Source organism: Salvelinus fontinalis, chromosome 21, assembly GCF_029448725.1.
Source record: "Salvelinus fontinalis isolate EN_2023a chromosome 21, ASM2944872v1, whole genome shotgun sequence".
In the NCBI taxonomy this organism is placed as follows: Eukaryota; Metazoa; Chordata; class Actinopteri; order Salmoniformes; family Salmonidae; genus Salvelinus; species Salvelinus fontinalis.
Genome location: NC_074685.1, coordinates 48606282 through 48632987, shown reverse-complemented (window position 1 = coordinate 48632987; position 26706 = coordinate 48606282). Strand labels below are relative to the sequence as shown.

Genomic DNA, 26706 nt, shown 5'->3' with positions numbered 1-26706 from the left:
CTGTGCCTACTCTTCTTCAAACAGTTTCACACATACTGAGCAACAATCTAATCAAGCTTATATCTACATCAGAGGCAAGAATATTGCCCCCATTGCATTTTATTTCTCTCTCACAACTATGATGCTCTCAACAGTCAAGATGACATTTTGTGAGTGAACCAACCGAAAGACAGACTCACATCATCGGAAGCGCAGGCGAACTTCTCAGAGATCATGAAAGGCACTCCATCCATTGCTGAAAGAGACAAAGGAGACTCATTACGCCACAAGATACAAATGGCTGGTCTTGAGGTTAGGGCGTTGAGCCAGTAACCGAAAGGTTTCTGGTTTGAAAACCCCGAGCTGACGAGGTGAAAAATCTGTCGCTGTGCCCTTGAGCAAGGCACTTAACCTCAATTGCTTCAGGGTCGCTGTATAATGGTGACCCTGCATGGTACTCCACTCCCCGAAGGTGTACCAGGGGGAGTTGGAATATGCAGAAATACATTTCCATTAAAAACTTGTGTAACAGGACAAATATAAGTAACCCCTAAATGATGTATTAATACCTAAAAACCCTCTGTCAGAAGGTTCCGTCGAGGCCACTGGGACTGTTGCCTTATTGCTAATCAACCTCCCTCAAGATCCAATATATGTCCAAAGAAAGTAAATATACACACTAGATTAAAACTCTATATAAATAGCTCTTTAGCTCCACGGTCAAATTCCTGGTGTTGAGGCGTGATGGCTTAGCTATAATGTGGAACCACGGTGATCGTTAAATAACAAACAAAAGAAACTTGGTCCTGCATAGTTTTGTTTGACCAAAGTTTCAGTTTGACCCCAGCGTATGGCTTTGGGTTCATCCATACACACACATGAAATTGAAAACGTCCAGACGTCGGAGTAAAGTGTTAATTACAACCTCCCTCTGTGTGGTATGTAGCCTTACCCACATTTAAAATGACAGGCCTTCTGACCATCAACTATGTCAACGATTGCATTTGTCACACTTCTGAAATTAAAATCTTATTTAAAATCCTGTACAGATGACATGGGGTGTAGGCCAGGGGTTAGAGGTTCAGGATGATATGGGGTGTAGGCCAGGGGTTAGAGGTTCAGGATGACATGGGGTGTAGGCCAGGGGTTAGAGGTTCAGGATGACATGGGGTGTAGGCCAGGGGTTAGAGGTTCAGGATGATATGGGGTGTAGGCCAGGGGTTAGAGGTTCAGGATGACATGGGGTGTAGGCCAGGGGTTAGAGGTTCAGGATGACATGAGGTGTAGGCCAGGGGTTAGAGGTTCAGGATGACATGGGGTGTAGGCCAGGGGTTAGAGGTTCAGGATGACATGGGGTGTAGGCCAGGGGTTAGAGGTTCAGGATGACATGGGGTGTAGGCCAGGGGTTAGAGGTTCAGGATGACATGGGGTGTAGGCCAGGGGTTAGAGGTTCAGGATGACATGGGGTGTAGGCCAGGGGTTAGAGGTGAGGATGACATGGGGTGTAGACCAGGGGTTAGAGGTTCAGGATGAAATGAGGTGTAGGCCAGGGGTTAGAGGTTCAGGATGACATGAGGTGCAGGCCAGGGGTTAGAGGTGAGGATGGGGTGAAGACAGAGCGAGAATTCTCCAATGAAAGAGCCCAAATGCATTCAACAATCCCTTTTAACCCTGTTGACACGTGAAAAGCGGGCAGAGGTCAATTGTTAATTCGTATCATGTTACTCCTCCAATATAATACAAATGTAAATAAACCTCATTCCAAACAAAAACAGATTTGTCCTTCAACCTCCTTGTCTAGTGCCTCGTCCTTCCTAACTAACCTTAAACTCTGTAGGGCATAGAACCCACCCCCTTCAGATCAACTAAGGAGAGGAGACAAGGGAAGGCCGCTTCCTTCAAGCAGAGCATTAGAAGCTCGTTAATAACTTACTTAAATAACCCGCAGAAGATCTTTTAAGGGACATTAAGATGATGAATCTTTATAAATTGTCTTTAAATGGCTTGGATGTGGAAGGCATGATTTCATCTGGCTGTAATTAGCTGGGGATATATAGCATGGCCACACTCCTCCATGGGATGGATGGACAGTATGTCGCTGTCTCCTCAGGCCATGTGTTGCGACAGGGGTAGGGTTTCAAAATTCCGGTAACTTTCCCACAATTCCACAAATTCGGGTTGGAAGATAACTGAAATGAGAGACTATGCAAGGAATACAGAAATTCTCCAACACAAACCAGAATTTTGGGAAAGTAAGTAGAATTTTGCAACCCGAGACATATGGGAGATGTAGTGAGGGCCGATGGGGCATACTGAACTCAAGGTGATGGGGCCCTGTAGTGGTCCTACATCTACTGAAGGAGACCTGTAGTGGTCCTACATCTACTGAAGGAGACCTGTAGTGGTCCTACATCTACTGAAGGAGACCTGTAGTGGTCCTACATCTACTGAAGGAGACCTGTAGTGGTCCTACATCTACTGAAGGAGACCTGTAGTGGTCCTACATCTACTGAAGGAGACCTGTAGTGGTCCTACATCTACTGAAGGAGACCTGTAGTGGTCCTACATCTACTGAAGGAGACCTGTAGTGGTCCTACATCTACTGATGGAGACCTGTAGTGGTCCTACATCTACTGAAGGAGACCTGTAGTGGCCCTACATCTACTGAAGGAGACCTGTAGTGGTCCTACATCTACTGAAGGAGACCTGTAGTGGTCCTACATCTACTGAAGGAGACCTGTAGTGGTCCTACATCTACTGAAGGAGACCTGTAGTGGTCCTACATCTACTGAAGGAGACCTGTAGTGGTCCTACATCTACTGAAGGAGACCTGTAGTGGTCCTACATCTACTGAAGGAGACCTGTAGTGGTCCTACATCTACTGAAGGAGACCTGTAGCGGTCCTACATCTACTGAAGGAGACCTGTAGCGGTCCTACATCTACTGAAGGAGACCTGTAGCGGCCCTACATCTACTGATGGAGACCTGTAGTGGTCCTACATCTACTGAAGGAGACCTGTAGTGGTCCTACATCTACTGAAGGAGACCTGTAGTGGTCCTACATCTACTGAACTGAAGGAGACCTGTAGTGGTCCTACATCTACTGAAGGAGACCTGTAGTGGTCCTACATCTACTGAAGGAGACCTGTAGTGGTCCTACATCTACTGAAGGAGACCTGTAGTGGTCCTACATCTACTGAAGGAGACCTGTAGTGGTCCTACATCTACTGAAGGAGACCTGTAGTGGTCCTACATCTACTGAAGGAGACCTGTAGTGGTCCTACATCTACTGAAGGAGACCTGTAGTGGTCCTACATCTACTGAAGGAGACCTGTAGTGGTCCTACATCTACTGAAGGAGACCTGTAGTGGTCCTACATCTACTGAAGGAGACCTGTAGCGGTCCTACATCTACTGAAGGAGACCTGTAGCGGTCCTACATCTACTGAAGGAGACCTGTAGCGGTCCTACATCTACTGAAGGAGACCTGTAGCGGTCCTACATCTACTGAAGGAGACCTGTAGCGGTCCTACATCTACTGAAGGAGACCTGTAGCGGTCCTACATCTACTGAAGGAGACCTGTAGCGGCCCTACATCTACTGAAGGAGACCTGTAGCGGCACTACATCTACTGACGGAGACCTGTAGCGGCCCTACATCTACTGAACTGATGGGGACCTGTAGCGGCACTACATCTACTGACCTGAAGGAGACCTGTAGCGGTCCTACATCTACTGAACTGAAGGAGACCTGTAGCGGTCCTACATCTACTGAACTGAAGGAGACCTGTAGTGGTCCTACATCTACTGAAGGAGACCTGTAGTGGTCCTACATCTACTGAAGGAGACCTGTAGTGGTCCTACATCTACTGAAGGAGACCTGTAGTGGTCCTACATCTACTGAAGGAGACCTGTAGTGGTCCTACATCTACTGAAGGAGACCTGTAGTGGTCCTACATCTACTGAAGGAGACCTGTAGTGGTCCTACATCTACTGAAGGAGACCTGTAGTGGTCCTACATCTACTGAAGGAGACCTGTAGTGGTCCTACATCTACTGAAGGAGACCTGTAGTGGTCCTACATCTACTGAAGGAGACCTGTAGTGGTCCTACATCTACTGAAGGAGACCTGTAGTGGTCCTACATCTACTGAAGGAGACCTGTAGTGGTCCTACATCTACTGAAGGAGACCTGTAGTGGTCCTACATCTACTGAAGGAGACCTGTAGTGGTCCTACATCTACTGAAGGAGACCTGTAGTGGTCCTACATCTACTGAAGGAGACCTGTAGTGGTCCTACATCTACTGAAGGAGACCTGTAGTGGTCCTACATCTACTGAAGGAGACCTGTAGCGGTCCTACATCTACTGAAGGAGACCTGTAGCGGTCCTACATCTACTGAAGGAGACCTGTAGCGGTCCTACATCTACTGAAGGAGACCTGTAGCGGTCCTACATCTACTGAAGGAGACCTGTAGCGGTCCTACATCTACTGAAGGAGACCTGTAGCGGTCCTACATCTACTGAAGGAGACCTGTAGCGGTCCTACATCTACTGAAGGAGACCTGTAGCGGTCCTACATCTACTGAAGGAGACCTGTAGCGGCCCTACATCTACTGAAGGAGACCTGTAGCGGTCCTACATCTACTGAAGGAGACCTGTAGCGGCCCTACATCTACTGAACTGATGGGGACCTGTAGCGGCCCTACATCTACTGAACTGATGGGGACCTGTAGCGGCACTACATCTACTGACCTGAAGGAGACCTGTAGCGGTACTACATCTACTGAACTGAAGGAGACCTGTAGCGGCCCTACATCTACTGAAGGAGACCTGTAGTGGTCCTACATCTACTGAACTGAAGGAGACCTGTAGTGGTCCTACATCTACTGAAGGAGACCTGTAGTGGTCCTACATCTACTGAAGGAGACCTGTAGTGGTCCTACATCTACTGAAGGAGACCTGTAGTGGTCCTACATCTACTGAAGGAGACCTGTAGTGGTCCTACATCTACTGAAGGAGACCTGTAGTGGTCCTACATCTACTGAAGGAGACCTGTAGTGGTCCTACATCTACTGAAGGAGACCTGTAGTGGTCCTACATCTACTGAAGGAGACCTGTAGTGGTCCTACATCTACTGAAGGAGACCTGTAGTGGTCCTACATCTACTGAAGGAGACCTGTAGTGGTCCTACATCTACTGAAGGAGACCTGTAGTGGTCCTACATCTACTGAAGGAGACCTGTAGTGGTCCTACATCTACTGAAGGAGACCTGTAGTGGTCCTACATCTACTGAAGGAGACCTGTAGTGGTCCTACATCTACTGAAGGAGACCTGTAGTGGTCCTACATCTACTGAAGGAGACCTGTAGTGGTCCTACATCTACTGAAGGAGACCTGTAGTGGTCCTACATCTACTGAAGGAGACCTGTAGCGGTCCTACATCTACTGAAGGAGACCTGTAGCGGTCCTACATCTACTGAAGGAGACCTGTAGCGGTCCTACATCTACTGAAGGAGACCTGTAGCGGTCCTACATCTACTGAAGGAGACCTGTAGCGGTCCTACATCTACTGAAGGAGACCTGTAGCGGTCCTACATCTACTGAAGGAGACCTGTAGTGGTCCTACATCTACTGAAGGAGACCTGTAGCGGCCCTACATCTACTGAAGGAGACCTGTAGTGGTCCTACATCTACTGAAGGAGACCTGTAGCGGTCCTACATCTACTGAAGGAGACCTGTAGTGGTCCTACATCTACTGAAGGAGACCTGTAGTGGTCCTACATCTACTGAAGGAGACCTGTAGTGGTCCTACATCTACTGAAGGAGACCTGTAGTGGTCCTACATCTACTGAAGGAGACCTGTAGTGGTCCTACATCTACTGAAGGAGACCTGTAGTGGTCCTACATCTACTGATGGAGACCTGTAGTGGTCCTACATCTACTGAAGGAGACCTGTAGTGGCCCTACATCTACTGAAGGAGACCTGTAGTGGTCCTACATCTACTGAAGGAGACCTGTAGTGGTCCTACATCTACTGAAGGAGACCTGTAGTGGTCCTACATCTACTGAAGGAGACCTGTAGTGGTCCTACATCTACTGAAGGAGACCTGTAGTGGTCCTACATCTACTGAACTGATGGGGACCTGTAGCGGCACTACATCTACTGAACTGATGGGGACCTGTAGCGGCACTACATCTACTGACCTGAAGGAGACCTGTAGTGGTCCTACATCTACTGAACTGAAGGAGACCTGTAGTGGTCCTACATCTACTGAACTGAAGGAGACCTGTAGTGGTCCTACATCTACTGAAGGAGACCTGTAGCGGTACTACATCTACTGAAGGAGACCTGTAGTGGTCCTACATCTACTGAAGGAGACCTGTAGTGGTCCTACATCTACTGAAGGAGACCTGTAGTGGTCCTACATCTACTGAAGGAGACCTGTAGTGGTCCTACATCTACTGAAGGAGACCTGTAGTGGTCCTACATCTACTGAAGGAGACCTGTAGTGGTCCTACATCTACTGAAGGAGACCTGTAGTGGTCCTACATCTACTGAAGGAGACCTGTAGTGGTCCTACATCTACTGAAGGAGACCTGTAGTGGTCCTACATCTACTGAAGGAGACCTGTAGTGGTCCTACATCTACTGAAGGAGACCTGTAGTGGTCCTACATCTACTGAAGGAGACCTGTAGTGGTCCTACATCTACTGAACTGAAGGAGACCTGTAGTGGTCCTACATCTACTGACCTGAAGGAGACCTGTAGTGGTACTACATCTACTGAACTGATGGGGACCTGTAGTGGCACATCTGGGTTGTGTCATATAGCTTGTTGACTACTTGTGCTCTTTGACTAATAAAGTGTAAAACCAAGAGGAGGATTTGAGACGCGGAGTTGGGGATGTGGTCGGATAAGAAGCTTCGAGCCCATGGTGCCTCAAATGTGTACTTTTACTATGTCATTTGTTTTTAATTTCTCCATTCTAATGATCCCAAATATCCGGATGGATTTGACTGAAAACCTCAACTGTAAAAAAGGCGATCCTTTTCACTGTGTAAAATAGTGAACTGAAAACTTGGCTGTCGATAGGATGAAACTCTATTTTTTTTTTAAAGAGCAAAAAATAAATAAATGGGAAGAAATGAAAAGTAGAGAAGAAGAAAAGTCCTTCCCATAATCAGTGAGCCAGACGTCATCTGGAACTATGGAGCATATTCCACACACAGAGCGACGAGGGGGTGGGGTGGGGATCAATCGTCTGAGCGTATTAATAAAATATCCTAAATTACACAAGTCATAAATCCTGGGGAAAATGAAGCGCACCCTCGCCTGTCACTGCTATTTTAGCTTTAGAGACGTCACCAAGAGTGGGGTGAGCGCTCGATAAGGCTGAACGGCAAAGAGATTAATATGTAAATTACATTGAGCATTTACAAGCCTCGAATACCCTTCCTCCCCTCAAAAGACAACTTCTGTCTGAGGCTTTTCCGCTTCTCATTGTACCCCCCCACCCAACCCCCCCGCAACCACCCACCTCATGTTTAATTCATTCGGGGACTCACCTGTCAGTTTCAGCCTCTAATGCTGCAGGGGTGTCATTATTGCGACCTCCGTCAAGGAGCCAGCGTAGGTTTTAATTGGAAAGCGCCGCTGAGTTCTCGGAGCTACAATTATTAAGGGCAAATTAAAAAAGGGGAAAAAAGGGCAGGTGCAGCTCCTTAAAATGGCGGATATCTGATATTTGTTTCAGCGGATATCGAAAAGGGGACCGTCGCCGGCACTGACGGTTATGTCTCGTCTTAATTGGTTACTAGACTTCTCTCCCGACTGACATCGCGGCCGTTCAAACAACGTGGGAGTAATGAAAGTGATCCGTCGAAGCGAACTGATGTCTACAGCAGTGTTGACGAGTGGGGCAGTCATGTTGGGTTTCCCAGCCTTTCCCCAACTGTGCAGGGGTCACCCGGAGTTGAGAGAACAGAAGGAAAACTTTTGGGTAAAGCAAAAAATGCCCTGCTCTACCCAAAGGGTTTCCTACACTCAACTCCAGGAGAGAATTTCCTGTGTCAGTGTTGCATCTACTCACGTGTTAGTTTATTTTATTTTGATGTGCCAATGATAGAGTAGAAAGAAACCCCTATTAGATTGTACTGGGAGTGGTAATGCATAGCTCATTAAGTGAAAATTAGATGTAGAATAGAGTATGAGAGAGTATGGAAAAATTGAGTTGCCCAGTACCGGGGGGGGGGGGTCCATCCCTCTGGCTCACCACACGATGACTCTCTTTGAATCCGTAACATATCAATCTCACTACATCCTAAACCCTAGACTCCTTGAGGGGGTAGCTACAACAAGTGGCTTCAGAGTAAACTGAGGGATAACACTAAATTCAAAATGAATATCATGCAATGGGTGGGGAAAAAAAGAAGAAAAAAACAAACATTGAATATATGCAATATTCCAAAAGATCTTTTGCTATTGTGACAGAGAAGAACCGCAGACAGTAGCTCACCTGATATGGCGTACAGGTTGGAGCTCTGGTGTTCAAAATCTGGTCTAGTAGTGGTTTGCCTTTTGAAACTGGCGGGCAGCGTCATGGATATATGTCTGTAGGGGACAAACAGAATTTAAAAAACATGTTTAGTAATCAATGTGTCATAAAAAAAATTATATATATATATATATATATATATATATATATATATATATATATATATATATATATATATATATATATATATATATATGAGAGACATTTTACAGATAAAAATCAGTTAGAAGCGATTGATACCAAAACAAGACTTTGAGACTTCCTCGTCGCCCCAAAACAGTCAGCAATATTTACAAACAGACCGTCTGGTTCTCGGGTTTATTCTGCCATGGTGGGGGGGGGGGGGGGGTCGACCTTTTAACCCCATCAATTCCATCAGCGTGCGGACAGCGGAGGATTTTTCGATTTTTTTCTTTAAAAGGTTGACGACAATCGTCAAATCTAGGCATTGGCCACGGACAGCTTTAATGAAGATCTCCTTTTCAGTTCATCTCAAAAGGTTGACTGAGGAAGTGGAGGGGAATTATGTTGGTGATAGGATTCCAATGGCGGTGTGATATTTCACAAACACCAGATTGACCTGACAGATATTGTTTGGGTGCTCTTTCTGAGTATGCCTGCCTTTGGCCGCACTAGACCAAACATCCATCAATATCCAGAAACGAATACAGTAAATAAGCTGCTTTCGAGAGGTCTACTCTCTCGGCCAGAACGACCAATGTACTCAGGAGTTGCGTCTAGAGTCAAATCAGAATCAAGAACAGCCGCTTTTGATCAAAATGAAAACCTTTTGAATACTGTATAGCAGGGCTCTCCAACCCTGTTCCCAGAGAGCTACCCTCATGTAGGTTTTTGCTCCAACCCCCCAGCTGAAACTAACCCGATTCAGTTGATCAACCAGTTCATTATTAGAATCAGGTGTGCTAGATTAGAGATGGAGCGAACATCTACAGGTCTCGGTTTCCCGAAAGCGATGGAATTTATAGGCTTACAAGTGTTTTAACGATGCATCTTTCCTCCAACGGCTTTCCTAAAACACCACGTAGAGAAAACGTTCGCTTAGTACATTGGAGCAGTGTCGATACTGACGGGATCGAAAGGCAGCACTGTTCTCAGATCAGATTTTGCCATTCATACCTTGACATTTATAATTATAATAATTAGACCGCCTACAATTAGCAAAACAGAACTCAATTGAATGAACAAGATTATTTAAATAATTATATAGGCCTATACTGTAGGCTATTTATCTTGAATAAAACAGCCTTTTTTCCCCTTCACTTGTTTGTAACAATTGCAAAGACATTGGCAACTTTGTATTTGTAGTCAACTTCACTGTGAAATTATCAGTGGTCACAGAGAGACAGATAAACACATTGATTCTATGTTTAGCGGAGATCTTCTGTGTATAAAGTGACGCAGTAGGTAAATAAACGAATCTAACGAAGCGCTTAGCTGTTTGAGTGGTCTGAGGCAATTAGTAAATAAGCGTTTAAGTGCAATTTTGGTAACGATGGTTTTGGGGAAACAGCTCAGAGATGTAACGATGCTCCTGTGAAGGTTCTTACGACAAACTTAGCCTTAAGATGCCTTTTGGAAACCGGGCCCTGGATGGTACCGTAGCTCCCCTGGAACAGGGTTCGAGAGCCCTGCTGCAGAGCCACTTTACAGGCAATATGTTACACTAACAAGCATCCATGGTCCTTCTGTGGCTGTCAAACTTTTCTCAAATGAAAAACTGCATTTATTAAACTCAGAAAATCAGCCACATCTCAGAGAAGGCTTTAGACTGGTGACTCAATTGACATACAGGCAATAAGTTACTCAGTGAACAAAGCACAGAAAAACTGACTGCGGTGGTTAGGGAGTGGATCACAGTGGCCACTGGAGTTTGGAATCCAATTTATCATCGTTGTGGGGAACAAGATGCCACTCCTCTTGTTTCTCTGCCGAGGTTCTGACTGCGGTGTGCTGAAATTCTTTAGTAAATTACAGAAGAGAACATTGTGTGGCGGCAAGGGGACTGAAACAATTATGCATCGTAACAATCCAGTCTTTTGGAGCGAATTTAAGTCATATTGTCAGGCACACAAAAGAAAATGTTTTAACCTTCGCTACCACTTTGTAAGTATGTTGGCGCTAGTGTTGGGGTCAACTAGTGATTCAACTACATTTTGCAGTAGCTTGGTGGTCATTGAACTAAATTAAAATCTAGGTACTGTTTACAGTAGTTAATAACTTTTTTGCCGTGTAGCTAAATACTGGAACTCCACCACTTTCCTCCCACTACAGCCTAATCCTCATTTAAAAACATTTGTTTTTAATTACACATTCTGTTAACATCTGACATTTCAGATATACATACAGTGCATTTGGGACGTTTTCAGACCCCTTGACTTTTTACACGTTACAGCCTTATTCTAAAATGGATTCAATTGTGTCCCCCCCCAATCTACACACAATACCCCATAATGATAAAGCAAAAACAGGTTTATAAATGTATTAAAAATATATATATAAATCACAATAGTGTAAGTATTCAGACCCTTTACTCAGTATTTGAAGCACCTTTGGCAGCGATTACAGCCTAGAGCCTTCTTGGAAATGATACTACAAGATTGGCACACCTGTGTGTCTCTAATTCTAGTGTCTAATTCTTCTCTGCAGATCCTCTCAAGCGCTGTCAGGTTGGATGGGGGGCGTCGCTGCAGAGATGTTCGATCGGGTTCAAGTCCGGGCTCTGGCTGGGCCACTCAAGGACATTCAGAGACTTGTTCCGAAGCCACTCCTGCGCTGTCTTGGCTGTGTGCTTAGGGTTATTGTCCTGTTGGAAGGTCAACCTCTGCCCCAGTCTGAGGTCCTGAGTGCTCTGGAGCAGGTTTTCATCACGGAGCTCTCTGTACTTTGCTCCGTTAATCTTTGCCTCGATCCTGACTAGTCTCCCAGTCCCTGCCGCTGAAAAACATCCCCACAGCATGATGCTGCCACCACCATGCTTCACTGTAGGGATGGTGCCAGGTTTCCTCCAGATGTGATGCTTGGCATTCAGGCCAAATAGTTCAATCTTGTTTTCATCAGACTAGAGAATCTTGTTCCTCATGGTCAGAGTCCTTTAGGTGCCTTTTGGCAAACTCTAAGTGGGCTGTCATGTGCCTTTTACTGAGGAGTGGCTTCTGTCTGGCCACTCTACCATAAAGGCCTGATTGGTGGAGTGCTGCAAAGATGGTTGTCCTTCTGGAAGGTTATCCCATCTCCACGGAGGAACTCTAAAGCACTGTTAAGAGTGACCATTGGGTTCTTGGTCACCTCCCTGACCAAGGACAGTCTCCCCCAATTGCTCAGTTTGGCCGGGCGGCCAGCTCTAGGAAGAGTCTTGGTGGTTCCAATCTTCCTCCATTTAAGAATGATGGAGGCCGCTGTGTTCTTTGGGGACCCTCAATGCTGAAAAAAAATGTTTGTACCCTTCCCCACCTCTCTGCCTCAACACAATCCTGTCGTCTCAGAGCTCTCTGGACCATTAATTTAACCTCATGACTTGGTTTTTGCTCTGACATGCACTGTCAACGGTGGGACCTTTATATAGACAGGTATGTGCCTTTTCAAATCGTGTCCAATCAATTGAATTTACCACAGGTGGACTCCAATCAAGTTGTAGAAACATCGATGATCAATGGAAACAGGAAGCACCTGAGCTCAATTTCTGGGGTTATGTAAATAAGGTATTTCTTATTCATAATTATTATTTGTGTAATTATTACCCAATTTCGTGATTACGATCGTCTCATCGCTGCGACTCCCCAACGTGCTCGGGAGAGGTGAAGGTTGAGTCATGCGTTCTCTGAAACATGACCCGCCAAGCTGCGCTTCTTAACCTGTTGAGGATGGGGGCGCTGTTGTGACTATTTATGCTAATCGTGTAATTTTTGAAACGGCTTCCCACAAAATCCTTGATCGTACAATATGCATATTATTATTATTGGATAGAAAACAGTCTATAGTTTCTATAAGAGTTGAAATTTTGTCTCTAAGTGGAACAGAGCCCATTCTACAGCAATTTCCCTGACATGGAGTCAGATTTCAGAAATTTTGGCCACTGTTCTGGAGTCAGTTAAAAGGGCACTGTTATTGCTATGACTATACGGACACTGCTTACGTCTTCCCCTGGATGCCTTTACGTGATGACGATTTGAATGGGGTCGATTGCGCGTTCACAGGCCCTATAAATAAAAAAAACCTGTAGGTAGGAGCTCCTTTGCAGCTGCGTAATGCGCGTGGAGGACATCGACCTGCTATTTTTCCAAGCGTTAGTTTAGCCTGTTATATTTTTCCGGTCATGTTTTTACTCGTTATAGGAGTTAAAAACATCATAAGGTAGTTAATTTAAAGCGTTTTATAGCAATTTATATCCGTTTAGTGCGATTTTGGGACATTTATTTCTTTAACGCTGTGAGTAGCTGGGCACGCTTCCAGTTCATCCCGAACGCAGTTGGCATTTCCACATGGCAAGAGGACAGCTTTCCACCAAAAGACGATTACTCCCAAGAAAGGATCCTTTGCCCAAGATACTGATGGAAGAACAGCTCAAAGTAGGACATTTTTATTATGATAAATCGTGTTTGTCGAAAAATTTTAGTGGCTTAGGACGCCATGTTTTTTGACGTAGCTTCGCTTGGCGCAAACTGTATTGAAAAGTAAGGATAAATTAAAAAATGTAATTCCGCAATTGTATTAAGAATTAAATTGTCTATCAATCCCTGTCCACCCTATATTTTTTAGTCACGTTTATGAGTATTTATGTATAAGAGTAGATCACTGTCTAAGTGGCGCAAGGACATTTTCTGACCAGCTGAGCTACATTTCACATTGTCTAACCATGATTTTGGTGGCTAAATATAAACATTTTCGATCAAACTCTATATGGATTGTGTAATATGATGTTATAGGAGTGTCATCTGAAGAATTCTGAGAAGGTTAGTGAAAAAATTAATATATTTTGGCGATGTTGACTTTTAATCGCTCACTTTGGCTAGAATCAATGCTGGGCTGCTATGTGCTATGTGCTATGCTAATATAACGATTTATTGTGTTTTCGCTGTAAGACACTTAGAAAATCTGAAATATTGTCTGTATTCACAGGATCTGTGTCTTTCGATTCGTGTATGCTGTGTATTTTTACGAAATGTTTGATGATTAGTAAGTAGGTAAACACGTTGCTCTAAGTAGTTTTTCTATTCCATTTGTGACGGTGGGTGCAATTGTAACCTATGCCATCTACCTGAAATATGCACTTTTTTCTAACAAAACCTATCCCATACCATAAATATGTTATCAGACTGTCATCTAATGAGTTTTTTTCTTGGTTAGGGGCTATAAATATCTTAGTTTAGCCGAATTGGTGATAGCTACTGGTGTTGGTGGACAAATAAAAGATGGTGGATTATGCTAATGTGTTTTTAGGTAATAGATGTACATCTTTACATATTGTGTCTTCCCTGTAAAACATTTTAAAAATCGGACATGTTGACTGGATTCACAAGATCTGTGTCTTTCATTAGCTGTATTGGACTTTAATGTGTGAAAGTTAAATATTTAAAAAAAATATTTTTTTTGAATTTCGCGGCACTGGTTTTTCAGTGGGGGTGGGGGGGGAGTGCCGCTAGCGGCACACTCATCCTAGACAGGTTAACACCCGCTCGCTAAACCCGGAAGCCAGCTGCACCAATGTGTCGGAAGAAACACCGTTCAACTGACGACCGAAGTCAGCCTGCAGGTGCCCGGCCCGCCACAAGGAGTCGCTAGAGCGCGATGAGCCAAGTAAAGCCGACCCGGCCAAACCGTCCCCTAACCCGGACGACGCTGGGCCAATTGTGCGCCGCCGTATAGGACTCCTGGTCACGGCCGGTTGTAACACAGCCTAGGATCGAACCCGGGTCTGTAGCGACTCACTGGCAAAGATGTTCAGCAGGCAGGCGGATGCGGTGAAAAAAAATTCTGATTGAGGGAGGGAGGGATTTTCATAGGCGGTTTGTTGCATTTTGGGGGGGGGGGGACTAGGGAAAAAAAATCTCCCCCTCCGAAACCAACTGACGTTACAAGTGTGAATCAAAAGATGGGGAGAGAGTATTTTAATTAAAGAATGGATTAACTTTTTCAAATGCTAGTTAGGGATACTTTAGTTCACATTGGATTTATTAACTAAAAAAAGCTAAGACGTGTTTTTAATTCTGGTGACGCTCCGCACACACAAGCTTTGTTAGCTAACACTGAAGTTCAAAGACATTCAAAGTTCCTCCATAGAAGCCGTACCTCCGTAGATATAATACTGTGAGCCTAATTCAGATAATACATGTCATCACAAGATGCCCAACACTCCTCCACCCTCTTTCGCCACCTGCAAAGTTTCAGTTGCATCTCGACGCCTGACACTTGTCTTCCCATCAAGCATGTAAACAACTCGCTGAGCTTGCCCGCTCCATGTAAACAACTCGCTGAGCTTGCCCGCTCCATGTAAACAACTCGCTGAGCTTGCCCGCTCCATGTAAACAACTCGCTGAGCTTGCCCGCTCCATGTAAACAACTCGCTGAGCTTGCCCGCTCCATGTAAACAACTCGCTGAGCTTGCCCGCTCCATGTAAACAACTCGCTGAGCTTGCCTTTAATCGGTATGATAATACACAAAACCACACGACAACAAAGTGCAAAGTCGTTGTTGTAAACAATAAAATAATTACAGTAAACTATTTTAACTTGATTAACTTAGAGAAAGGCACAAAACAAATAGTTAACCACCGAGACAAGCCCTGATGGCAGTCGGGAGACAACCACCAAGACAAGCCCTGATGGCAGTTGGGAGAAAACCACCAAGACAAGCCCTGATGGCAGTCGGGAGACAACCACCAAGACAAGCCCTGATGGCAGTCGGGAGACAACCACCAAGACAAGCCCTGATGGCAGTCGGGAGACAACCACCAAGACAAGCCCTGATGGCAGTCGGGAGACAACCACCGAGACAAGCCCTGACGGCAGTCGGGAGACAACCACCGAGACAAGTCCTGACGGCAGTCGAGAGACAACCACCGAGACAAGTCCTGACGGCAGTCGGGAGACAACCACCGAGACAAGTCCTGACGGCAGTCGGGAGACAACCACCAAGACAAGTCCTGACGGCAGTCGGGAGACAACCACCGAGACAAGCCCTGACGGCAGTCGGGAGACAACCACCGAGACAAGCCCTGACGGCAGTCGGGAGACAACCACCAAGACAAGCCCTGACGGCAGTCGGGAGACAACCACCAAGACAAGTCCTGACGGCAGTCGGGAGACAACCACCAAGACAAGTCCTGACGGCAGTCGGGAGACAACCACCAAGACAAGTCCTGACGGCAGTCGGGAGACAACCACCAAGACAAGTCCTGACGGCAGTCGGGAGACAACCACCAAGACAAGTCCTGATGGCAGTCGGGAGACAACCACCAAGACAAGCCCTGATGGCAGTTGGGAGACAACCACCAAGACAAGCCCTGATGGCAGTTGGGAGAAAACCACCAAGACAAGCCCTGACGGCAGTCGGGAGACAACCACCAAGACAAGCCCTGACGGCAGTCGGGAGACAACCACCAAGACAAGCCCTGATGGCAGTCGGGAGACAACCACCAAGACAAGTCCTGATGACAGTCGGGAGAAAACCACCAAGACAAGCCCTGATGGCAGTCGGGAGACAACCACCAAGACAAGCCCTGATGGCAGTCGGGAGACAACCACCAAGACAAGTCCTGATGGCAGTCCAGAGAAAACCACCAAGACAAGCCCTGATGGCAGTCCAGAGAAAAACACCAAGACAAGCCCTGATGGCAGTCGGGAGACAACCACCAAGACAAGCCCTGATGGCAGTCGGGAGACAACCACCAAGACAAGTCCTGATGACAGTCGGGAGAAAACCACCAAGACAAGCCCTGATGACAGTCGGGAGAAAACCACCAAGACAAGCCCTGATGGCAGTCGGGAGACAACCACCAAGACAAGCCCTGATGGCAGTCGGGAGACAACCACCAAGACAAGCCCTGATGGCAGTCCGGAGAAGATACATGTACACTTCAGATGTGAGGAAAGCTCACTATTCTTGCTGCAGACTAGTATTCCTCTCAGTCTCTAGCAGAAGCATACAGACACAGTTTCCCTTTGTTTTACTCTTTAGCCGCAGGCTACAGACAGTTCATCTTCACATTCTCTTTAGTAAACACTGTATCAACACAACGTGCCTGTTCTTTAACTTACTTGGCTGCAGACTTGAAATAGAAACCACTCTGCATTATGGGAAGTGGAACACACACACGCAAGAGGTCCTGAATGAGGCGGCAGGTAGCCTAGTGGTTAGCATTGAACTAGTAACCGAAAGGTTGCAAGTTCAAATCCCAGAGCTGACAAGGTAAAAAATCTGTTGTTTTGCCCCTGAACAAGGCAGTTAAACCCACTGTTCCCAGGCTGTCAAAATAAGAATTTGTTCTGAACTGACTTGCCTAGTTAGATAAAAGGTCAAATAAAATGAGAATATGGAAAATGTAGCATACTTGGGCAGGGGGGCTGCTGGGGTTGGTGTGGTGTTGGCCGTCGAGTTGATGTTCTGGATGTTATTGGTGGTTGGAGTTGGCGAAGATTCCTGGGCACGCGGGACCTTACCCATGCGATACCAGATCCCCATGTTGTTGAGCTCACTGGAACACAACCACAGCCTCTTTTAGCATCGTCATCCATTTCCTGCATACAGGACGGCTCAAAATGGTGCCTGTTCACCTCAATTCATAACCTGTTGAAGGAACTCAAATTGTGTGAAACCCCAATTTCCCTCCCATTTTTACAAGTAAACTAAACCCATTTCTTGGTGGCTGGCTTATTCAGAAAAACCCTAGTTCTACATCATCTGGCTCTATGATATCTAAAGGCAGGGCATGTTAATAACATTACAGCTGCTAACCCTATGAAGGTGTACTGCGGTGGGGCCTGCTTGGACCTGCCCAGGATTCTGATGTCACAGATGGCTGCCTCTGTGGAGTCCCGTGGGATGAACTTGATACACAGCCTCCTCTTCCGGAAGGCCTGCTCCTCTGTGTGTGGCCAGCAGACAGAGAGACAGACAAAGAGGAAGCAGGAGGGTGACAGACAAAGAGAAGAGAAAATACAGAGAAAAAGGGGAAAAGAGAAAGCAGAGAGAGAGGAGAGAAGAAAGAAAGAGGGAGAAAAGAGGAGAGAGTTAGAGGAGAGAGTGTCAGTGCACTGTAAAAGGTCTCTGATCATGTTACGGTCTATAAATAATAAAAACTAACCATGTCACCAGTATCCTATCTCCCAGAGTCCACAAAGTCTGACTCATAAAATCATCTGATTTGCTTTCACATTTGTAGGCAAATGTTGAAATAAAATCAGTCATGCTGTAACACTGACTGCTTTGATGGTTAGTCAGAGAGGCTTAGAAATAGACCCGGGAGGTAAAGAAGGAGAGCTTTACGATATGAGAGGAGAAGATCAGTGCTTACGTGTGTCCACCGTCTCCTGGATGGGAATAAAACCTACAGGCAGAGTGTCCTTGATGTCGATAAGCTTCATGTCCACCAGCACATTACCTAAATGACTCTGCAGAGACAGACAGCGAGAGACAGACAGCGAGAGACAGACAGCGAGAGACAGACAGCGAGAGACAGACAGCGAGAGACAGACAGCGAGAGAGAGAGAAACCACATCCACGTTAGCTAATGATTAGTCAACAGTTCATTCCAAAGCCTTGACAGTGGCAGCAGAATGTTTGTGTATGTGCAAGAAGTGTTAGCAGTGGATAAAAAAAAATGGGGATTCTTCCCTGACAGAGAAGACGTCTCCCTACCTCCATAGAGGGTTATAAATCACTAACGCCTGTGGTTCCGTTGCACACTTTGCGGACTAATTTCACAGTATCTGTTTTTGTCACAGACAATTACGCTGCGGGCCGTATTGATTGGCAGACAAAATAGCTTCTGTTGATGGCACGGTCACATCTGATCACACCTCAAACTGGCAGGAAACTAAACGGAAGTTAGTTTGGGCTTGATGGACAGACATGGGAGGGGGGGTTGGGTGGGGGGAGTAATTGTTTGCTATGTGGCTATTTATTTCAGACTTCAATTGTGTTTCTGTCAAGGATGAATATAATCAGTGTATTGGTTTCTACCTTCCCGGATGTGTATCAACTGACCTCATCAAGTTATCAGACCAAGTTGTATGTTACAGACCTATTCTTTTCACATCAACTCTACAGATCAAGTTCACATCCTGGAATTGTTCAAACTAGACTTACTTAAAAACAGACCGCACAAAGCAGCCGTCATCTCAAAAGCATCATACTGTAAGTATAACAGAAGAACGTCCGTACGAGCAGGGAATTCCTGATTTGATAACGGCACTATAGACCCTGTTGTTTAAACAATCCAGAGCAAAAGAGTCAATGATCAATCATTTCAGAATAACATCCCTGCGGTCCAAGGAGAACATCTTTTGTAACTCGGAGATGTTTGTTTGGGAAAGCCTTTGTCACCTACGCCCAAGGACCTCTGTCCAATGTTCTCCATGGAGTTGTGCTAAATAAACTAATGGTCAAACTGTTCTCATTTCTCTACCGACAGACTCTACGCCTAAATAAGGTCATCAGCGTCACAGTTCTCTACCGACAGGCTCTACGCCTAAATAAGGTCATCAGTGTCACAGTTCTCTACCAACAAACTCTACGCCTAAATAAGGTCATCAGTGTCACAGTTCTCTACCAACAGACTCTATGCCTAAATAAGGTCATCAGTGTCACAGTTCTCTACCAACAGACTCTATGCCTAAATAAGGTCATCAGCGTCACAGTTCTCTACCGACAGGCTCTACGCCTAAATAAGGTAATCAGTGTCACAGTTCTCTACCAACAAACTCTACGCCTAAATAAGGTCATCAGTGTCACAGTTCTCTACCAGCAGGCTCTACGCCTAAATAAGGTAATCAGTGTCACAGTTCTCTACCAGCAGGCTCTACGCCTAAATAAGGTCATCAGTGTCACAGTTCTCTACCAACAGGCTCTACGCCTAAATAAATTCATCAATATCACAGTTCCAGGATCCACCAGGGTAGATTTTGCCTTTGCTACTCGATCTGAAGTGAAGTTAGTTAGCCTATTACCCTAACCCACTGTATTACTCCATTCATTGACAGTGGATATACATTGGCTATACCATTTAAGAAGACAAACACTGTATTCACGACTAGTTTAGTCAGATATTTTCTACTGGGTTATTACCTAATTACTATTGGGCAAGTTTCCAAACATAGTAGTCCTGTATGGATCAGTTGATAGAGCATGACGCTTGCAATGCCAGGGTTGTGGGTTCAATACCCGGGGCCACCCGTATGAAAAATGTACGCACACATGGTTAAGTCGCTTTGGATAAAAGCTGCCTGGCATTTGTTATAGCACCTGGTAAAGCGCTATATATATATATAGAATTCTTAATTTTGGGGGGGCTAATGAGCCTAAGCGAAGAAACTGGTGACTCTTGCAGAATGTGTTTGTCAGGTAACATAAATTATGGCACAAAAAAAGCTGCCAGAAAACAAGGTGCTTCAGATGAGATATTTCGGTCTCTTTCCCATCACAGAGAGTGAGTCATGCATGGTGTTTGAGTTTCTGATTAGAGAGGCTTATTGTATTGTTGTGTTGAGAAAGAGGTTCCTCCTCCCTACAGTAATTATTTGAACATCAGGGCTCTCCAGAGGGTGGCACGGTATGCCCAACGCATCACCTGGGGCACACTACCTAGCCTCCAGGACACCTACAGCACCTGATGTCACAGGAAGGACAAAAAGATCATCAAGGACAACCACCACCCGAGCCACTGCCTGTTCACCCCGCTATCATCCAGAAGGCGAGGTCAGTACAGGTGCATCAAAGCTGGAATCGAGAAACAGCTTCTATCTCAAGGCCATCAGACTGTTAAACAGCGATCACTATTCAGCTAGCACCCGGCTACTCAGCCCTGCACCTTAGAGGCTGCTGCCCTATATGCATAGACATGGAATCACTGGTCACTTTAATAATGTTACTCAGCCCTGCACCTTAGAGGCTGCTGCCCTATATACATAGACATGGAATCACTGGCTACTTTAATTATGGAACACTAGTAACATTAATCATGTTTACGTACTGTTTTACTCATCTCATATGTATATACTGTATTCTATTCTACTGTATTCTAGTCAATGCCACTCCAACATTGCTCGTCCTAATATTTAAATATTTCTTAATTCCATTATTTTACTTTTAGATCTGTGTGAATTGTTAGATATTACTGCACCGTTGGAGCTAGGAACACAAGCATTTCGATACACTCGCACTAACATCTGCTAAATATGTGTATGTGACCAATAAAATGCGATTTGATTTAGTAGACAAACCATTCAGGAACACAGATTTTCATCACAGTGGCAGTGTGGTATCATTAATGTACTTCGACTTTAATCACTTACGTTTTCTTTAGAGAAGACCCTGGTGAAACAGAGGTAGCGCGTCACCTTGGATTTGAACAGGCCGTCTTTCCACAAGTCAGCGTCAAGGCCATCTGTTGTTTGGGAGACCTGTTGGTTGAGAGGGATAGACATTTAGAGGGGCGTCGCTAGTCAGTGTGGACCTATCAACATTGAGGGAGATAGTGATGAATCTGTTGATGGTCAGGTCAAGCTTGGAGACAGACAATAGCACTTTTCTACGTTCCAGACTGAAAAAGACACCTATTGTCAAAACACAACACTTGAAAAGACATGAACACAATACTAAAACAGTGACATTAAACTCATGTCAAAAAAAAAAATGGATTAAGTAAAACGGGAATTGAGGGATCCACCTCTCAGTAACCCCGAGGATATTTGAACCTGTGGGATATTGGGGTAGTTACACCACTACTCATGTAAGTAGTCTTCTGTATCCGGCCAAACCAGCAGTGTCTGTTAACTTGAGAGAGGAAAAAAAAAACTGCAGGATAAGCGACCCTCACGCAAAAGCAACACATTCTTGGGTTTCTCCGTGGCAACAGGAATTCTGTGGTCCACCAAGAATGGTTTGGAAGCCACTGGCCACCCCACCGATGTATAACCGAGTTAAGAGGAAAGTGTCTATACTTGGCTATCAGTGAGAATGTAGATTCCCTGTCAGACCAGAGGTCAGCAAAGCCTCTACCACAGAGAGATAAAAACCGTTGGTTGGGGAAGTGGGGGGGGGTGCTTAGCCATGAATGTAGAGATGGAATGGAGAGAGACAGTTATGGATGAAGTAATTGCTAAACCCAACTGGAAGGAGAAAGAGAGAAAGTGTCCAGGGTTTGAAGGTAGTGCGTAGATATAGAAAGTGTCCAGGGTTTGAAGGTAGTGCGTAGATAGAGAAAGTGTCCAGGGTTTGAAGGTAGTGCGTAGATATAGAAAGTGTCCAGGGTTTGAAGGTAGTGGGTGGATAGAGAAAGTGTCCAGGGTTTGAAGGTAGTGGGTGGATAGAGAAAGTGTCCAGGGTTTGAAGGTAGTGGGTGGATAGAGAAAGTGTCCAGGGTTTGAAGGTAGTGGGTGGATCGAGAAAGTGTCCAGGGTTTGAAGGTAGTGGGTGGATCGAGAAAGTGTCCGGGGTTTGAAGGTAGTGGGTGGATCGAGAAAGTGTCCGGGGTTTGAAGGTAGTGGGTGGATAGAGAAAGTGTCCGGGGTTTGAAGGTAGTGGGTGGATAGAGAAAGTGTCCAGGGTTTGAAGGTAGTGGGTGGATAGAGAAAGTGTCCAGGGTTTGAAGGTAGTGCGTGGATAGAGAAAGTGTCTGGGGTTTGAAGGTAGTGGGTAGATAGAGAAAGTGTCCAGGGTTTGAAGGTAGTGGGTAGATAGAGAAAGTGTCCAGGGTTTGAAGGTAGTGCGTAGATAGAGAAAGTGTCCAGGGTTTGAAGGTAGTGGGTGGATAGAGAAAGTGTCCAGGGTTTGAAGGTAGTGCGTAGATAGAGAAAGTGTCCAGGGTTTGAAGGTAGTGGGTGAATAGAGAAAGTGCCTGGGGTTTGAAGGTAGTGGGTGAATAGAGAAAGTGCCTGGGGTTTAGGAAACGTACAAGACATCTTTTCTTAGCCTCTTTTCCAGAGTCAGAGCACACCGCATCCTGTTGAGGGCCCATGGGAGAGATCCAGTGTAGGATTAAGGACAAGAGGTACACGTGACAAAGAAGTGGGGTCACGCCACCCTGACACGGACTGGGCACTAGTCTGGAGGGACGCCACCCTGTGTGTCTGTGTATATTTGGGGGGGGTGTTGATATGCTAAGCCGGCCCTCTGTTGTGCTGTATATGTAGCCTCTGTTCAGGGGTCATGGAAAGGTCATTGAGCAGTTTGGAATGAACACGCCTGAAGGAACATGGTGAACAAGTATGGTGTGTGTGCCCTTGAACAAATAGCCTGTGCTGCTAAAAAGTACGTTTGACGGGGGGGCAAACACGCCAATACAGAAATAACAAAATTCCTGTAGTCCTGATAATATAATCAGATAAAATTGTGGGCATTCAGAGGTTAAATCCAACCCTGAACAACTTCACTACTGTGTCAGAGTGTGGTGTTTGCAGAGCTGTAGCCGCAAACACTACGAGTGAAGTAGAGAATGTGCCAATCCCATTGTAGACCGGAGACGTTCAGAACTGTGACTGGATTGCAATAGACTAGCTGTACGCAAATTCATCCAGCTGCTTTCAAAAGAAGCTCGGCGGAAGTTGAAAACTCAATAAAAAGCCAACACGACTGGACTATCTAGGTTAGGAGTCCACACTAAAAGCGCTAGCCAAATGCCAGCTTACGAGACTAGTCAGATGTTAGTCAGATCTCTGCCCAGGTGTGGAGAGCCGGTAGGCCAAACGAAGCAAGACAACAATCACAATATTCTAAGAATGGATCAGAACGGACAACTGAGGAATATTTCAGGATAACTAATTTAATTCAAAGTGTGCTCTTCTCCATGTTTCTCAGTGCCTCTCAATATCTAGGCTACTGTATATCCTGTCACATGACAGGAATTTCTAGGCCTGCTATTTACTAAACCAGCGTATTTAGCTTAAGTATTTGTACTTACTTTGTCTATCTGAATATTTTCGAAAAATGTGGCAAAAATCAAAAATGTATTTTAAGTATGCATATTTTAAAAGTATCTTCAAATATGCTGAACAAAAACGCTACACGCAACAATTTCAAAGATTAGAGTTATGAGGAAATCAGTCAATTGAAATGAATGAATTAGGCCCTAATCTATGGATTTCACAAGACTGGAAATACAGCTATGCATCTGTTGGTCACAAACTGAAGGTCTCACAACGGCCTCAGGATCACGGCATGGTATTTCTGTGCATTAAAATTACCATTGATAAAATGCAATTGTGTTCGTTGTCCGTAGCTTATGCCTGCCAATATCATAAACCCACCACCACGGGGCACTCTGTTCACAACATTGACATCAGCAAACCACTCACCCACACGACGACATACACACGTGGTCTGTGGTTGTGAGGCCGGTTGGTGGTACTGCCAAATTATCTAAAACGACGTTGGTGGTTAAATGAACATTAGATTTTCTGGCAACAGCTCTGGTGGACGTCATCAGCTAGCATGCCAATTGCATGCGCCCTCAAAACTTGAGACATCTGTAGCAGTGTGACCAAACTGCACTTTTTAGAGTGGCCTTTTATTGTCCCCAGCACAAGGCGCACCTGTGTAGTGATCATGCTGTTTAATCAGCTTCTTGATATGCCACACCAGTCAGGTGGATAGATTATCTTGGCAAAGAAGAAATGCTCACTAACAAGAGCATAAACAAATTTGTGAACAACATTAATTTAACCTCATGTGACCAACACTTTATATTTTTGTTGTGTAATATAAAATAGGCCTATTTTAAACTATTTTCCAATTGCCTGCAAATAGTACTTTCTGAAAGTATTCATTACCCTTGACTTATTCCACATTGTTGTTACAGCCGGAATTCAAAATGGATTAAATAAATACATTCTCATCCATCTACACACAATACCCCATTATGACAGTGAAAACATGTATTTAATAAAATGTCAAAATGTTTTTTTACATAAGTATTCACACCCCTGAGTCAATACTTTGTAGAGTCACCTTAGGCTCACAGCTGTAATCCCTGCCATTCTGGGTAAGTCTCTAAGAGCTTTCCACACCCGGATTGTTATTTTCAAAATTCTTTACGCTCTGTCAAATTGATTGTTGATCATCGCTAGACAACCATTGCTTTGCCACATTTTTTGCAGTATTACTTTAGTGCCTTGTTGCAAATTGGATGCATATTTTGGAATATTTTTTATTCTGTACAGGCTTCCCTCTTTTCCACCTGTCATTTAGGTTCGTATTGTGGAGTAACTACAACATTGTTGATCCCTCAGTTCTCTCCTATCACAGCCATCAAACTCTGTAACTGTTTTAAAGTCACCATTGGCCTCATGGTGAAATCCCCGAGCGGTTTCCTTCCTCTATGGCAACTGAGTTAGGAAGGATGCCTGTATTTTTGTAGTGACTGGGTGTATTAATACACCACCCAAAGTGTAATGAATAACTTCACCATACTCAAAAGGAACATTTAATGTCTGCTTTTTATATTGATTTTATATAGCAATAGGTGGCCCTTCTTTGCGAGGCATTGGAAAACCTCCACGGTATTTGTGGTTGAATCTGTGTTAGAAATTCACATCTCGGGGCCTCACAAGTGGTGCAAGGCACTGCATTGCAGTGCTAGAGGCGTCATTACAGACCCGGGTTGTATCACAACCGGCCGTGATCAGGAATCCCATAGGCTGGTGCCCAATTGGCCCACCGTCATCCGGGTTAGGGCGGGTTTGGCCGGTAGGGCTTTACTTGATTGGCTCGTCGCGCTCTAGCAACTCCCTTGTGGTGGGTCTGGTGCCTGCAGGCTGACCTGGGTCATCAGTTGAACGGTGTTTCCTCTGACACATTGATACGGCTGGCTTCCGGGTTAAGCAGGCTAAGGTTAAGAAGCGTGGTTTGGCGGGTCATGTTTCCTCCGACACATTGATACGGCTGGCTTCCGGGTTAAGCAGGCTAAGGTTAAGTTTGGCGGGTCATGTTTCGGACGACGCATGACTCGACCTCGGGGTGGTAAAATAAAAATAAAACAATTATTCACAGCTCGACTGAGGAACCTTACAGATAATTAACTTATTCCACATTTTGTTGTGTTACAGCCTGAATTTAAAATGGATTAAATTGAGATGTCGTCACTGGCCTACACACAATACCCCATAATTTTTACAAATTAATTTAAAATCTGAAATGTCTTGAGTCAATAAGTATTCATACCCTTGTTATGGCACGCCTAAATAAGTCCAGAAGTAAAACCTTGCTTAACAAGTCACTTAATAAGATGTAAGGACTCACTCTGTGTGCAATAATAGATTTCTGCAAGATTTTTTTTAATGACTACCTCATCTCTGTATCCCACACATGCAATTATCTGTAAGGTTCCTCAGTCGAGCAGTGAATTTCAAACAAAAAGACCAGGGAGGTTTTCCAATGCCTCACAAAGGGCACCTATTTGTAGATAAAAAATGTATAGACACTGTACATCTCAAATACCCCCTAGAACCAAACAGACTTGGGTAAACAAAAATGTGTGGAAGATGTAAATATTTGTATTTGAAAATACTGTGTATTTGAGTATTTTTTTAAAATACATGCCAATACTTTCCAAGTATATTTCCAAATACATTCCAATATTTTAACAATAATATCCAAATACTTACTTAGAAATTGTCTTTAAAAGTAATAGAAATAGAATGAAGTATTTAAGTCTGTCAGGGACCAGACCAGCTCTCTCTGCTTACTTCAGATGTTAGTCCCCGAGAGGACGTACGATTATGATCAAATCAGCTTCCTGTGAACACATGTTAACATGTGTCGAGAAGCAATTTATGCCACATTCCCCTGGATTAAAAAGACATGATAACTACCTCTGCTGAAATGAGTAGTGAAGTCTTGTTCTTCCCAGTATTCCCATAGCTGCAAACATCAGAACAAAGTGTGGGAGAACTTCATCACTTTCTAGTATAAAACTACTTGGTGCCGTTACTCGCAGTTACATTTT

General features: G+C 44.9%; 1 protein-coding gene across 2 annotated transcripts in view; it reads right to left on the bottom strand.

The window, feature by feature from the left end:
- Nucleotides 1-26706, bottom strand: part of mvb12ba (multivesicular body subunit 12Ba) — a 45716-nt gene that overhangs the window by 3373 nt on the left and 15637 nt on the right. For both annotated transcript variants that reach the window (XM_055875567.1, XM_055875566.1), the window contains exons 3-8: nucleotides 21059-21166; nucleotides 18061-18157; nucleotides 17502-17631; nucleotides 17098-17241; nucleotides 8492-8586; nucleotides 180-235 (exon numbers count right to left, since the gene is read on the bottom strand). In XM_055875567.1, coding sequence (XP_055731542.1) covers nucleotides 180-235; nucleotides 8492-8586; nucleotides 17098-17241; nucleotides 17502-17631; nucleotides 18061-18157; nucleotides 21059-21166 — 630 coding nt within the window. The remainder of the gene's footprint in view (nucleotides 1-179; nucleotides 236-8491; nucleotides 8587-17097; nucleotides 17242-17501; nucleotides 17632-18060; nucleotides 18158-21058; nucleotides 21167-26706) is intronic.